The sequence below is a fragment of the Apteryx mantelli genome, chromosome 13 (assembly GCF_036417845.1).
Source record: "Apteryx mantelli isolate bAptMan1 chromosome 13, bAptMan1.hap1, whole genome shotgun sequence".
NCBI lineage: Eukaryota > Metazoa > Chordata > Aves > Apterygiformes > Apterygidae > Apteryx > Apteryx mantelli.
This window is the reverse complement of record NC_089990.1, coordinates 6,049,574-6,065,380: the sequence shown is the minus strand read 5'-3', so window position 1 is coordinate 6,065,380 and position 15,807 is coordinate 6,049,574. Positions and strand designations below refer to the sequence as shown.

The following is a 15,807-nucleotide window of genomic DNA, read 5'->3' as shown; positions in this document are numbered from 1 at the left end:
ACCAAATAGCTGATGTGACCCTCTAGTTCGCTTTCACGATGGAGAAGGGCTTTGAGAAGAGGGGAGACGAGTGCCGAGAGACCGGCAACAGCTCCGGGGGCTCCCTCATGGGAACAGATGCAAAGGGGCGTTTGCATGGACGAAAAAATACTGTAAAAGCGAAGGAAAGCGCTTCGCTGGTGTTCATATACCTGTACCCACGTGTGAGGAGTTTTACAGCTTTTCCTTCAGGTTTGAGAGCAGCAACTGAAAAGTAGCACAGCTCAGAGAAGAGCCCTTAGCGTCCCCGGTAATTCTTTTCTTTTTTTTCCTTCTTTCTCTCTCTTTTTTTTTTCTGCTGCAGGCAGAATAGTGTACTGGACTGGCGTTGCCAAGCACAAACCGTCATTGCTTCTGCCGTTTGCAAACTCTTTTTTTCTGTGCAGTTTGCATTGCTTTGCCGCTGCTTAGGCCAGCAGAAATGTTATGTTTAGGACAGGAACCGTCAATAAAAATTCACTCGGGAGCGGGGGAAACTCTCTTCTTCTACCCGATACTTGCTCTTCTAGCTCTGAACATTGAGATTTGGCTCTCTGAGCGAGTGACATCTGTTTCTGAGCATCAGGGGTGATGAGCAGCGGCCAGCCCTCGCACGGGGGCATTTGGGGGCTGTGTGTTCCCACTACTTGTTGAAAATGTGTATGAGTTTTCAAGCTTCCAGTTACCCCAGGAAAAAGTGCCGTGTCCGGTAGGAACCACTCGTGGCTTTGGACGGTTTGAGACCGCATCTGGTGCTCGCACGCCGCGCGTTAGGTCTGCGGTATAGCTTGCGTGTCAGCCTGGGAAACGGGCAAGGGTGAAACCCTGCGCTTCAAAACTGGCCGGTTGGGTAAGTTATAAGGCAAAGGCGAGGACTCCCCCAAATTAGACTAGAGCTATCCCCGTATTCTGAAAAAGCGCTGAGGCTTTTGTGGCACTTCCCCGTTCGCTTAAGCTAGCAAGCCTTCGTGAGACTTGGGTGATTTTTTTCTTTAGTGGGGCGGTAAAGGTTAGGGTGAAACATGAGTGTCTTAAAATGAAAGATGAATCTGCAAAATGTTTTGCTGTCTCACTTGAGTGGAAGCATGTGGTTTTCAGTTCCCATAACCTCAGGGCATTTCGAAATCGTGATGAAAGCCCTAAAAACAATAAGACTGGCATTAAAATTGGCAAGTTTGGAAAATGATACATTGTGAGGTTTTACTTAATTTGCTTTCTTGTCCTGCAGCACTGCAGGTCACATTTTCAAGCTTTTTCCCACAACATTGAGGGCTAGATTGTTTTGGTTTTTAATTGTAAACCGAGGTCCTTATGTAATCCTCTGCCCAAAGCTGGGGCTTAAGGAAAATAACAGATTTTGCAAGACCTGAGAGAGCAATTCCAGCGGTTGGCAATAGATGAAACCTCTGTCAAAGGTGAAACTTTTCTACAACTATCACTTAGTGGAGTGGGGAAGACCCTGGCCATATTTACATACCTAAATGATGTGGTACGAAAACATTCACCATGCAAAGAACAAGCTTTCTTATATTAAAAACTTGTTTAAGCTATATCTCTATTTGCATTTCTACAGGGAAAAACTGAAGTCTATCTGCTGTATATACAAATCAGGCAATAATTAGATGATAGTTTAGGATGGGAAATCAGAAACAGCAGTTACTCCGGGCAGCAGAAATGTAGACGACAGTTCTAGTTTTTTATTTCGTTACCCCCCCCTTTTTTTTTTCAGTTGCACTCTCTTTACCTAGGTAGTTAATTTATTCACATGCAATTAAAAAACCAGTGCAGACTTCGTGGAGACTACGCATAAAACGCAGAGGCTTAGCAGGGTATTAGAGGGATTCATCTGGGTGCCTGCAGTACAGAGGATCCTTGGTTTGGTTTGTGTCTAAGTAGTCTTTGTTTAGCTGATAGCTGCGAACTTTGTTTAACTGATAACACATGTTGCGCTCTTACTGGTCTTGACCTTTTCCAGTTAAACTGGCTTAAAACGAGAGTGTTTATGGGGAGGCTGTGCAGCCCTGGCGTCCTGGGGCGCTCTGTCTGGGCCGAGGCGGGGGTTTGGTGGCGGCGGGAGGTAGCGCAGAGTTGCATGTTTGCAAACTTTAATGACTCTTGCTCCAGACTGCTTTTAACAAACTCGCCGCACAGCCACTCCGGGCAGCAACTGCTTTTTCCATAGCCATTTTTGTTTTTTTTTCACTGTGGTTTTACTGCAGTTTAGATTTTTTGGGCATGTAAAATACCATCGAATCGGCAACAGAAAAGGGAGGGAGTTTTGTAGCACAAACTCTGGCTTAACGATAGCAAAACGGGCTGGGGAATGCAAAAAAGAAAGAAAAAAAAAAAGAGGTGCTTTGTATCCTGGCTTTGTCGTATTCCCCGTGGAAGGAGTAGGTCCGTGCCTCCGTTGACCCGCTTTTTCCCACACCCGCTTGCCTGGTGTCGCCCCGGCTCGGTGGGAGGCTCCGGGGGACGTTCGGGGAGGCCCTTGGGATTTTTGCATGAAAAGCGGAAAACTTTCAAGAGAAGCGAGGACGCGTGTAGACAGATGCTCTTTACTTTGGAAGCCGTTCAAAGCCAGTGGCTGTTTGGGTGAAAACGAAGCGCCATTCTGAAATACGGTGAAAACCATATGGTTTCTTAACGGCAGTCACAGGTGTACGGACGGTCTCTGTCTTCCTAAGACTCTTCTCCGTGCCAGCACGTTGCACGATGCTCACACGCAGCTACGCCAGGCAAGAGAGGTCCATGTGCAGATCCGCGCTTTCTGCTGCCCTGCAGGTCAGCCCGAACAGCGAAGCCGCCTGGACTTCCAGCCGCGCGCAGGGATGGGGCCGTGACTACAGGGCTGACGGCTTTGAATTCCTTTTGTCCCCCCGTCCCTTTGCTGCCGCTCGTGCGGGCGGCTCTGCGGCGCTGGGCCGTGGCGGGTGCCGGCGGGAGCTCGCTTCTGCCAGCGCTGCCGGGGCACAAGCAGCAAGGGATGGGTTGGGATAGGAGGAAGAGCCGGCCCGATTGCTGCTCTCTCTGGAGGCTGTAAAAACTCCCGTTACCCTGTTATCGGGCAGCTCCATCTCCGACGTGCCTGAGTCAGTTAAGTGCAGACCTTGCAGGAAATGAATTTTTTTGATTCTTGACAAGAAGTCAACAAAGAAGAGCTTTTCAAGGGAAAACGGCCTTCCTGGCAGGAGGCAGCGGCGGGCTTGGGCGGCCGGACGGCAGTTGCACTCGGACTGGGAATCTCAGAATTTGAACGTGAGCTCCTTCCCCCTAATTTTTCTCCTAAGGATGTAAAAATCAAGTGTTGCTGCCTAAAGCAAATGCATTGCGCATACGCTATTGAAGCCTCTCAAATATGTAGGTGCTTCCACTGGAAATGGAGACTTTGGAAGGATTTGGAAGGGAGGAGAAGCAATGCAAAGTTTTAGAACAAGATGTTGCTTTTTTCTTTCTTTCTTTTTTTTCTTTTAATTCAGCAGAGCATGTCTCTACAGGAAAGCACGCAAGCACCTGCTTAAAGATTCACTAATGCTGTTAAATACCTGCTTGCCTGAATTGGGGCCTTTTTAGACAGGCCACGGTGCCGTACGTCTTTGAAATGACCCTCATGGGCTCATGCCATCCCTGTCCAGCAATAAACTAATTCCCAGGACTAATGGTAAAATTCTGCAAGGCGTGAATTTCCAACTTAAATAGATTTGTAAGTTAATAGGTTTTTCAGCGCATCTCTTGCAACCTATTTGTGGTAGCATCATTTTAACATACACAGTAATTAAAAAAAGAAAAGCTGTCAGGTGATTTACCGTCCTCTCTGACCTGTGCTTTTCATGCCTAGAAAAGCTCCCATAATAAAGGTAACGTTTACAATAGGAAACACGTACTGTGAAAGTGCTCGGAAGGCTAAAAGTGTCTCTGAATGGTAACTTTTCTTCAGGAAAACAGTTCAGTAATAATGGGAAACTGATAGGTAGCGAATGATGCGGAGGGGGTGTCGGAGGGGCAGTGGATGGGGCGACTGATCGTGTCCGTGTCCGTGTCCATGCCCATGTCCCCGCCGGCGGCTCCCGCAGCTCCTCTTGCTAGATGCTGTTAAGTGCTTAGCGTATCGCCCGCGCCTGTCTGTGCGCGGGAGAAGTGTGCCCGTGTCTTCTGGAGCCAAGTGCTGTGCTCGGAGGTGCCCTAATGTGTCAGTACAGAGCAGACGAGTCTGCACGTCGTGCCGGTGAAGAGGAATATTCAACTTTGTTCAGTAATACAGTCTGTGTTGGCTTCCACGCGCGGGTTTTGACGTACGCAGTCTTTATTTTGACAGGACGATGCTGAAAGTATCCCGGGGAGAAAGCCTTTGCTTTTTCCAAACGTTTTTGTCCTTGCTCCGGTTGTTATCATTATTTATAAACCAAAAGTTATATTGATCTGGAGATGAGGCGTTAAACCATGTCTGAGCAGCAGTTGCTCTATTACTGAGAAAACCAGCTGCCACATAACTTTTGGTAAACTTATCGACTGATATTCTCCGCGTTTCTCCTTAGAAAAAATACAGGCTGAGTTTTAATTTCCTGAGGCCGCCGCTGAACACGCTCCCCCCTGTTCGGCGAGGGACGTGAGCCCGCGAGGAACCTCTGGGAGATGAAGAGCGCCGTCCCTTCGCCAAGGACTGCTCGTGCTCGAGGGCAAGCGGGTCTGGAGCGGGCGCCGGAGCCGGGGCCAGGGCAATGCCCAGAGCGGCCGGGACGGGGCGCGTGGGGGACGGAGCCGAGCGGGCGGCACCGGGACGTGGTCTCCCGCCTTCTGCTCCTTCCCCGGACGTGGACCTGCCCGTGCATCAGCGAACATCTCACAGCTTTCTGTTACGTTGGGCCAGGGGAGGGGGGGAAAAAGCAACAAAACAGCTAGTTTTTGGGTGCGCAGTTCAGGATACCACCGAGGGAGGGAGGAAGAAAAGCAGCGGGTCGGTTTTTGGAAAGTGCTAAATTTGGGAACTCGGGTCCTAGGGTGTCCTTGGTAGGTGGTCTTGTTTATGCTTGGAAGCTGTGCCGCGGGGGGGTCGGTTAGTGGGGGGGTTGCTGAGCCCCGTGCCAGCAGTGCTGGCGTGGGCACGGTGCCCTACGCCTGCCCGTGGCACCAAAATCACCTAAAATCCCTGGATTGCTTTAGCGAGGCCGGCTGCTCTGTGCCCGGGCAATGGCCAGCGCTCAGGGGAGGAGAGCTGCACCCGTGGGGGCTGCTTCTAGCTGTGCGTTCCTGAGCAAACGCCCTTCCTGAATTCGGGGAGCACAGGTAGGAGGCAGAAATCAGAAACGAGGGGCTTTTGACCGAGGCGACTTACAGTCAACAGGTGCCCTTAAATAAGTGCGAGTGCTTTGTGTTCCTGGAGGCATCAAGAACTGATCTTCTGCCGCTTGCTTTTCATCAAGAAAGCCTGCGGGAATGAAGGGGAGCCTGGCAAACCAGCCTCAGATCTGCCGCCCTGCGAGCTTACCCAGCCCGGTGCACTTCCCAAGGCTTTCCAAAAAATTGTGAATACGAGCTCAACTTGACCTGGTGGCTTGACTTACCTTGCTTTATCCTGATGAGTAAAGGAATTGGCTGGACATGCATTTTCCTCAGAAATTGCTTGTAAGTTTTAGATTAAAAAAAGGAGCCACACAAATTGGTATCCCGCTCTTTGGAAATGCCTGTGTGCGTTAGAGACTCGGCTCGCTGCAGATTTGTGCGGGAGTTCGTGCAGCCGTTTCCCCTCCGCTTGAGATGCGGTGCGTCATTCGTCTTTTAAGAGCCGTGCTTCTTTTCTGATATCTTTATAACCCGCCTGTGTGCACGCTGGAGCCTCCAATTAGTAAAAAGCTGCCGGGGGGTTTGACCGCCTGCTGGTTTCCATGGCTCTCGCCTCCTTCTCGGAAACGTCTCGTTGTGTTTGCAAAAATGCAGATGTGGCTTTGCAGTGAGAAAACGCGGGGACCTGCGGTAGCCGCACAGTTACCCAGGGCAGGGGGCCCCCGTTCCCCACCGCCCCCCCGCTCCGCCTGCCCTTCCCGTGCTGCTGGCATTTGGGAAGAGCCTGCCTCTCCCTGCCCTTATTCCTTATTCCTTATTCCTTGCATTTTTAACTTTGTCTTTATTAATTTTCAAGCACCTCTTAAGCGTTCACGCATCTGTCACGGCACAGGGCAGAGCGTTGCCTGATGCTTGCAAAAAACCAAATTACACCAGAGCTGCGTAACCCACGTTTAGGCAAAAGCACCGCAGCCGCGTGCTCGAGCATGAAGCCCCAGCAAAGACGTGCTGCGCAGCCAGCCCTTCTCCAGAGGGCTTTCCCCGAGCCTTGTTTTTGGTTGGAAAGTTAAAAAGTTTTGCTCCAACGGTCTGGTGAGGAAACGGAGGCATGGCGATGTGTGTCGTTACCGGCATCCTGCAGAGCGTGAAAGGAGATTTTCTGCTTAGCCCCACTGACTCCCTGGGGAATGGGTGCGAGTCAAATTTAGCAAAGTTGCTGTGCCTGCGTGGGGGCTATAAATAATAAACGGGCGATCCGCAGCGTGACTAATTGCTAACAGGCAGACGGTTGCCTATAATATAGTAGTAACGGGCTTTCAGGGCATTTCGAGGGGGTGTAATGAGATGTTGGCATACAGTATTTTTATTAGAAACCGTGGGGAGTGTATTTCAAAATGCCAGGGCACTCGATGAAGCTGAGCAATTAAAAATAAGTGGCTCCTGAGCTTGCCGTGTTGATGGGCGCAGATAACTAAGAGGAGAGGCTCTCCGACGCGGGCGCAACGATCTGCTTTTGGTTAGTAAGCAGCACCGGCTATGGAAACTTCTTCCTTGGCTCCCGGGGAGCCCAGGGCTGGCTGCACCCGGGCAAGAGGGGAGGGCAGCGGGCACGGAGGCGAAAGGAGCCCCCTCTAATTTCAGAGGTCTTTCCTCTCTTGCTGTAATGGCTATTGAGCAAAAGTGGAAAATGCAAACTCTGATAGCTCAAAAGTGGGAAGACAGAATAACTGAATGGTTATTTTTATTACTAATGCTTTAAAGCTAATGTCATGAGCTTGGGAGCTCGAGTCCGTAATTTTTATGGTGACAATATTGTAAAAGTAATCCAAGAGGCTGTGTCACTGTCAAAAAGAAAAGCATTTCCGAAGCTCGAAACCCAAATGTGCTCAGAGAAACAAATCTTGCGAGAGCAGCAGTGGCACCGTCTGATGGGTTTTGTAATGCCACAGACAAAAGTAATTATGCCGCGTAGAAGAGGCATCGTTTTGCTTTTGTCTCCAGATAATGTTTTAAAAAATCTTGCTGTGTAGTGTAAATCATAAAGGAACAAATCTGGAGTCTGCTCTTATTACCGCCAGGGGAAACGCTCTTGGATTTTGTTCCCTCTCTGCTCGATATATTGCAAACCTTTTCCAAGTTTGTAAATAAATATTACCTGCTGTTTGAAAAATGACTTGCAGTTCATCTTGCCGCGAGCGCCTGCGGCAGCCAGGCCGTTATTGCAAGCAGTTGTTTCTCTCCCAGGGAGCTCTCGCGCGCGGCTTTCAGGAATAGCGTCTGCCGCAGTGAGTCTCAAGTTGTCCAATTCCTCGGCGCTATTAAAGGAGCATTTCCTTCTTTAGATCTCGCTCACGTGTGGATGTCTACGGCTGCTCTCTCTGCTCCTAGCAGTACTGCAGCAATTCCCATGTCAGAAAGTATTTTGGCCAACCAGGGAAAGCAAAACTTTCGGCATTTCCATGAGGAATGTTTGAATTCCCGTTGCGGAGCGCTGCGCTTCTGCGGCGGAGCATTTATTTAGGTGCGTGTGGCTTTGCAGGGGTTCAGAAACCCTGGGCCTGAAGGGGATGCAGCGACTGCAGGTTAATTCGCCGAGGAGATTCCCACCACCATGCCGGGCAGCCTGCGGTTTTGCCTTGGGATGGGAACGATTCCCGTGGGCTGCGGGATTCTGGCTCCTGGCTCCCTCCGGATGTGGCTTGTGTCGCAAGGAGTGAAGGGAGAGGGTTTTGCGTCGTGTGGAGGGGAACCCTTGGGAAGCGGTCTCGGGAGCGAACCCGGGGATGTGCTGGAGAGCCGGCGCCCTGGCGCCAGGGCCTGAAGGAGGAGCTCCGGCTTGGGAGCCGCTTCCCTTGCTGCCCTGAAGCTGCCACGTCCCGAGATGAGACTTAAACCCACGGTTTACGGGCGAGGTGAAGGGGTGTATTCCCGCCTAAAAGGTTTAACGTGCATTTTCGTATGCAGAGCCAATGAGAAGATCGAGAGCGGGTCCCACGTGCAGGGCCGGGCCGGGCCGCGCGCAGCATTGCAGCCTGCAGCCCCGGGCGCTTCCCAGCAGCAGCATCCCGGGAGGGATGCTGGCATCGAGCTGCCCTCCTCTCCGCAGAGGATGCGGTTCCCGTGGTTCAGCGATCTGCGCTGACCTCCAGGGAGGTTTCTGCTGCCCAGAAGTGGGTTTCGTGCTTATTTTACGGTTGGGATAGTTGGTGAGGCCTCGCCGTCCTGCCACCGAACCCCGGGGGAGGTGGCACTGACGCCTTGCTGGTGCGGCAGCAGTACGGGGGCGACGCTGCAGCCTTGCCTGCGGTGACTCGCCTGGCTAGCTCCCAAAATATAAAACTGCGCCGTGTCTTTACTAGCTCTTGGCAGTGCAATAACAAAGACGCTGTAGTTCCTCCACTGTAAAGGCTTATCTTTCCGCGGTGAAGATAAGGCTTTAAATGCGGGGAGACAACTGCACGGTTTTTGGGAGCGGTGCCTGGGTCCCGCGCTCTTGCAGCGGACCGTTTCCCTGCGCGGTACAGATGGGCTGCCAACGCAGCAGGTTTTGCCGTGCAGCTCCCGTGCCTTCGGCGAGCCTTTTCCGGAGAGGACTTCTGGGGGCCCGCTGTGTGCTGCACGCGGGGACGGGCAGCCGTCCACGCCGGAAGCCTGGGTGTGCGGGGAAGTTACAGGCCGCCCCGTTCTTGGCAGCAGCCCCCTCTGCAAACACCTGGAGTTGCTTGTGAAGCTACAGCCGCCCAGCTGGGACCCGGCGGCTGCATCGGCGCCTGGCCGGGCGTCCCCTCTGCCGCTTTTCCCCGTCTCTGTGGCCGCCGGCGGATTTCAGCTCTCGCCACCGCACGTCCCCTGGGAACGCCGTGCGGGAACGGCAGGCTGGGGTTGCTCGCGCTGGCTCCTTGCGAGCCAGGCAACTACAGGATGTAATCGCTTAAATAAACCTGTCGAGCGGCGGGCTTCGCTGGAGCCTGCAGCCCGGGGCAGCCGGCGGGTTCATCCCGAGCCCCTCCGTATTTATATACCCTCGGTATTTCTGAAGTAGCTGCCGCTCCGGAGAGAGCGCGCCTTCTCAGGAAAGCTGGCTTCGCAACTCAGCAGCCGATTTTTGTTATCTGAGCCGAGAACCGAGTGGTTTCCTACTGCCAGTAATCCCCACTCCCAGCGCTGTGATGCTCTCTTGCAATTTATTTTCTTTTCTCTAATTGCCAGTTTGCATTGGCCGTATGGCTCTCCCCGTACTGCGTTCGGGGAAGCTTTTGCACTTGGAAAGCGGCTTAGTCCTTCCTTCCTCGCCACGAGAATTGTGCAGCAATTCCTCTTTGGATGCTTTTGGTAGTAGGTGGTAGCCCATGCTTTCCAGTGGCTGCCTGATAACTGTGCGCCAGAGTGAAGGTTCAGCTATTTCGCACGTCCCTTAGGAGCCCCGATAAGCTGCCCTTGATAGACACAGTCAACACGTGCAGGTCCAGCGCGCCGGGCAGGACGCTTTGCAGCGGACGGTGCTCTGTCCTGTGTAAACTCCCTTGTTTTCCCCTGGGCACAGTGTTGTTCCTCCTGTTTGTCCTGCGGTGGAGCTTCGTGGTGCCGTGTGCCGTTGAGTTGTTCCTGGGTTTGTGGCCGAAATGCCTTTGGGGTGTAATTTGTGCGTCTCGATGCTTGCAGATGCAATGTGCTCAGGAGCTCTCCGGGCGGTGGTGGTGGGCTGCAACAGCTCGGGCTGTCGTCTCCCTGAGCCAGGCTCGCACAGCGGCGCTCTTCAAGTGCTAGTGCACGCAGAAGTTTTTTTAGTGTTTTTTTTCCCCACTAATCGCATAAGAAAATATTTTCAAAGCAGATAAATAAGCATGCAGCTTATTTAATTGCTGCTGAGTGTGCATTGCTGCAGCGATAGGGATCCAAAATGTGAACCCTGTTCTGCCTTGCAGTACGTTTGCCTGCTGGAAGCCGGGTGCGAGTCTGACGCTGTTTTTATCAGCGCCGTTAGGATACTACACAAGGCTCTGCTTCAGCTAGACTTGCGAACAGTCTGCCTTAAATAGCAGTTTTTGCAAATATCTTTGAAATAAAGAAAATCTAAGAAAGGGAAGACTCCGCCATCCTCCAGCAGCAGCTGTGGGAGTTTCAGTAACACCGTGTCCTGAGCAGGGCGGTTTTTGCTACCGGCAAATCAAGGCTGTTGGATTTTTGGGGGAGGAGACGCCCCTGCGCCCCTCGCCTTTGCCCTGCGAGGCCGCTCTGCTACGTGCGCGGGGGACCGAGCCGCGAGGGTTTCCTCCTCTTTGAAGTGCTCGGAGGCCGGCCGTGGGTCCCGTGCTGCTGCTGCTCGCTGGGGTGCTAATATTCTGGCCGCCAGCCCCGTGCGAGGAATATTTCAGAATGAGCAAGTGCTAGGGGAGTTGAGCCGAAGATATTTTGGATCTGAGAGACTTTTTTTTTTTTAAAACCAGTTTTATTGTTTCTTGCATCTATTAATATGGCAGCAGGAGGCTCCGTGTGCTTTTAGAGTCCGGGTTGCACTCTCCAATAGATATATGCAAAGGCTCGAAGGTGCATAAAATAGTCACTCTTTGCCAGTTATTATGATAAAAATTATGTGCATGTCATGACCTTTAAAGCAGTGGGACTGTGTGTGCGTGCTCTTCTGATACGCCACTGTTCTCGATTCCTTTCTGAAGCGTTTCTCGCCGTAGGAGGCTTGCATAGGAGCCTGGAATATTTTCTAATCAGCGAAGAGTCTCTTGGCTCTGATGGTAACTTGCAAAGCACAGAGGAGCAAGAAAAGGGAAGAGGGATGTCTTTTTCTGAGGGAACTAACAGAGAAGAGGTTAAAGGCAAATGGTGAGGCACAGCATGAAAATCCTGGCACCGTCTGCAGTTGCTGTCAAAGACACTCGCCCAAAAAGGGCTTTGTGCTCTTTGTGGAGGCAAAAGCTATTCTGGTGCTCCTGAGGATAGAGGAGAAAAAGTTTCATAATCCCTATAGTGCCCTATTTAAAGAAACTTTTGTTTTAAAACTTTTTACACTGGTGCAACCAGAATTTGCTCTCCTTTCACAGCAGATACATGGGGGTCAGGTGCGCATTGCCTGTCGGGTCTGCCTGAATGACGTGCACCCGCGAAGAGGTGGTTTGGGGTCCTGGGGGCACCGTGGTCTCCAAAGCTCTTGATTGATGTGGGATGTTGTACAGGGCGAGCAGCAAGGCCTGACGTTGCTCGTGACAGCGTTGATCCTGAACCCCTGCGGAGAGGCGGCAGGCCGTGCTCAGCTGCATGCCAGACTTAACAAATGGAAAAAAATAACACTTATGGTTTTAAAAATTAAACATTCCCTTTAATTATTGAACATGAATAATTTTCATGCAAATCGAGCCTGGATTTGTGCTTCCAGAGTGACACAGTTGAGAGCCGTTACCTTGCAGGGTGTCAGTGACCTGTGAACTGAGAGGTTGTTAATTATTTTTAGCATTTTACGAATAGGACCCTGGAGGACGAGAGGCAGACTGGTAGAGATGCTTGGCCGAAGAGAAAAACCCTAGTACCTCTTTGCACTGAGAGCCTCTCCTTCTAATGCTTTAACTTGCGTGCTGGGGCCGGAGGAGGGAGTGTGTAGCTATAGGTGTGTGTGCATATGCGAGCATGGATGTTTTGGAAGCCACCTTGTTGGAAGGGTTATAGGTAAGAGAATAACGGAGTGACTCTGTTGCCAAAGGCTCTCGTGTTGCCGTGTGACGGAGGCATGTGCAGGATGTCCTCAAGCCTGTGAGAGAGGAGAGGGGGGAAATGCCACCTACCTATTCTTGGCAAATTGGTGGTCTCGGTGTAAAATTTGCTGCTGAGCTTCACCGGGTGGTTTGGCATGGCCTGATCTGTGTTAGTGATCCTGGCAGAGCACCCGCAGGCGGATGCCACCACTGCTTTGTCCCATGGAGCAGCTTGTGTCCAGGGTGGAGAAGACGTTGGATTTGCAGCCAAAGTGAAGCTGGTGCCTTCAGGAAAGCTACAGAGTTTTGCAGTGATTTTAAATGGCTTTACAGACACTTTGTGAAGAATGGGTGCTGGCGGTTGAGTCCAAAAAACCTCTGTGATCAAGCTCCTACAAATATTTTCCTTTTCATAATGGAATGTCAGCATTTACAGTTTCCTGATTTTAAACACTGTACAGTTTGGTGTCAAACATTTGTCTTTGTCTTAAATGAAGTCTCAGATAGAATTCCTGTTAATTTTGAATCAATAGGAGAGAAGGAAGGAAAGAAATTGCAGTCTAGCCCTTTTCTTGAATCGATATTTTCTTTAAAAGCTGGAACGTTAACTAGATCATAGTTTTTGCCATTTTGAAAAGTAGCCTATGTTTGAAGAATATGTGCACTCCCCTGAAAATTCCTTATCCTGATCTGTTGTGCAGCAGATGCAGTTGCCAGCAGGCATCTGACCGCGGTGGGCAGGATAGGACCAGCCTTTGCAGCAGTAATGCAGTATGATGTTATCTTCCCTGTTTCTGAGCTCGTTGTCTCTTAATACCTTCTTTTTTTTTTCTTTTTTTTTTTTGTGTTCTGTTTTGCAGAAGCCTTTGAGATTGTAGTACGGCATGCAAGAAACTTCACCAACACCATGTTTAGGAACCACTACCAGAGCATGGGGCCCAAAGCTCTTAAGTTTGTCGGAGAACTTTTTACTGATATCTCACTGTACATATTGGGCTCGGACATCAGCGTTAATGACATGATAAATGAATTTTTTGACAGTTTATTCCCCTTGGTCTACTCTCACTTGATTAATCCTGGCTTCCCCGATCCCTCCGTAGAAATGACTGAATGCCTGCGGGCAGCCAGGAGAGACCTCAAGGTCTTTGGTAACTACCCTAAGATGATGATGACGCAGGTGTCCAAGTCGCTGCAGGCCACGCGGGTCTTCCTGCAGGCGCTCAACCTTGGGATCGAGGTGATCAACACCACCGACCACTTAAAGTTCAGCAAGGACTGTGGACGAGCGCTGCTAAAAATGTGGTACTGTTCGCACTGCCAGGGGCTGCTCCTGGCCAAGCCTTGTGCCGGCTACTGCGGCGCCGTGATGCACGGGTGCCTGGCGGGCGTCGTGGAGATCGATAACTACTGGCGGGAATACATCCGGTCCCTGGAGGGGCTGGCCAAAGGCATGCGCGGCATCTACGACATGGAGCACGTCCTCCTCAACCTCTTCTCCCTGGTGCGGGACGCGGTGGTGCACGTGCAGAAGAACGAAGGAAAGCTCTCGACAACCGTGAGTGGTTCCCACGGCTCCCTGCGCTCCTCGCCGCGGCGGGGCTCGGCTGTGCTCCTTGGGTACCCAGCAGTGTGTCCAGCAAACCCCAGGTTCTCTGATTTCCAGCTCCCCGCTGTCCCGGATGAGTGGGGAGTAATGCACTTCACTTGTAAGAGAGAAGCAGAAATATGTTTTATTGAGGTCAGATAGCGATTTAACAAAGTTCAATCGTAAATAAGACAATGATTTAACAAGGGTCGATGGCAAGGTTCACTCTGTTATTTACTTCATGGAGGACAGGGTCAGATAACAGTGTCAAGGAGACCCTCCCGTTGAGTCACAAGGTTCAGAGTGCACCCCCTTGCTTTCCAGACTCCTTCTCAGGGGAGTCTGGGTGCGGCAGGATCCAGTCTTAGTCCCAGACTTGGTCAACGGTTTATGTCTAAAGGGTTATGTGCACAATCAGAGATATAACATAGCAAAGTTTTGCGAAGTTTCAGCATGCTGTTAATCACTTGCCGAGGATCTGTCGCGGGTCAGGAGTCTCTCAACCTCGAGGAGCAACCTTGAGAGGCGTCCCTGCTCAGGAGGAGGTTCTGCAGGGCAGCCCGCTGCCGTGCAGGAGAGCTCCATGGGCTCTGGGCTGCCCCCTGTTTATGGGGGGGAGATGATTGACTTATAGTCATATTTGCATGCTAGACGGGTCTTAGTTGGTGCGTGCTCAATTAGCCCCTGTCTACGTGCTGTTTACGGGGAGGTTGGGTTGAGAGCACATCGGGGGAGAAGCAGCACACCGTCACACCTGCCCCCAATTTTCCTATTTCTAGAACTTTTGGTAGCATGTGAAATGGAGGACAGAGGTCCTTAGGAGACCATCTGATGTCCAAAGATCACAGACTGGGGCCGGGCAGAGGACCGTTGCTTCCTTCTTTAGCATCAGCAAAACATACCTCCAAATAAATAGGTGCAAGAGGAGGCGCGTGCTGTACGGCATCCGCTGTTTTGTGATTTACTCAAGGAGGTGCCTGGTTTTCCCTGTTGTGGTAATTCTTTCCAATTTCAGGCTGCACTTAATCCCAGGAGCGAGGTTATTTCGTATTTATTAGGAGTGACCTGACTTTTAAAATATATTGTGCGAATTTCTAATCCTCCCAAGAAACGGTGGCTTTCTTGTGGAGAAAATACTGTCGCTTTCTCCAAACGCCCGGGACGAGTGGTAGGAGGTAATGTAACGCTTGCTTTGTGGAAGGGATTTTTTCCAAGGTGTGATGGAATCGCTCCGTGCGGGCAGGGCAGAGTTACGGGGGGAAGGTGGGAATGTCGGCGTTTGCTTAAAGCCAGCGATGATTAAAATCTGCCACAGTTTCACTGTTAGCAGCTTGTTCCTGTCGTTCTTGACTCCTGTTTGCAAAGGAACAGTTTGTGTAGGTCATTGTAGTAGTCGCACTCTAAGTAATTCTTATCTTTTTTGGGGGGGGAGGAGTGAAAATGGATCGGATTATGCATTTTGAGCTACGTGACACCCAGGCAGCAGTGTTCCCATGCCGTTGCACGTGCCGGTTTTGCTCCAGGGTCGCCCAGGACCCATGCCACTGTGCGTACGTGGGCTTTGAAGTGACGTGGTGGCACCTGGGTGACCTCTCCATCCACTGGTCCTCCCACAAACATGTTCTTGGTGGCCAAATCAAGGCCTTAAGGTTTCGTAGTGTTAAGGAGAGCCACGTTCCTTTACTGGATGGAGCGCCACAAAAGTCAACACGGGCTGTGGCGGCAGAGCCGTAGTCTGCCCATCCTTTGCCAAACTGGAACATAAATTGATGTCCTTTAAAATAAAAAATCCTTGAGCATCACAGAACCGTTCAGTGCTTTCATACTTGGTAGAGCTGTTTGAATTCATTAGTGCCATGTATAGTTAGGCACTTATTTAAACGTAACTCTTCTTGATTATTTAATACTTGAGTGATTCTTTTATTTGCTCTAGAGACATTTTTGAGTTATAGGAGCACGGAGGAAAAAATCTCCACCAAGCAAACCAATTGTCTGGCAGTTGTCCCCGAAAGAGAATGGCCACTGGGTTTTTCAAAGTTTATTTTCAAAATGCTGCGGTTGCTCAGCTAAGACTTTTATGTCAAACCTGAGCCCAGAGCAACTTCTTACAAATGAAGGTCTGAGCTGCTCAGTAGAGGAATCGAGCGGTGATGGAAGCGCTCACAGTCCTAACTGCAGCGCTGCAGGTTGCCCGACTTTGCTGCTCCGCGTCGGGCAGCTGGG

At 51.0% G+C, this 15,807-nt stretch overlaps 1 protein-coding gene across 2 annotated transcripts in view; it reads left to right on the top strand.

The window, feature by feature from the left end:
- The window catches only part of GPC3 (glypican 3), a 139,884-nt gene that overhangs the window by 53,657 nt on the left and 70,420 nt on the right, over positions 1 to 15,807 (top strand). For both annotated transcript variants that reach the window (XR_010885524.1, XM_067304119.1), the window contains exon 3: positions 12,860 to 13,554. Coding sequence is in view for 1 of the 2 variants with exons in the window: in XM_067304119.1 (XP_067160220.1) it covers positions 12,860 to 13,554 (695 nt within the window). In the remaining variant the exon portion in view is untranslated. The remainder of the gene's footprint in view (positions 1 to 12,859; positions 13,555 to 15,807) is intronic.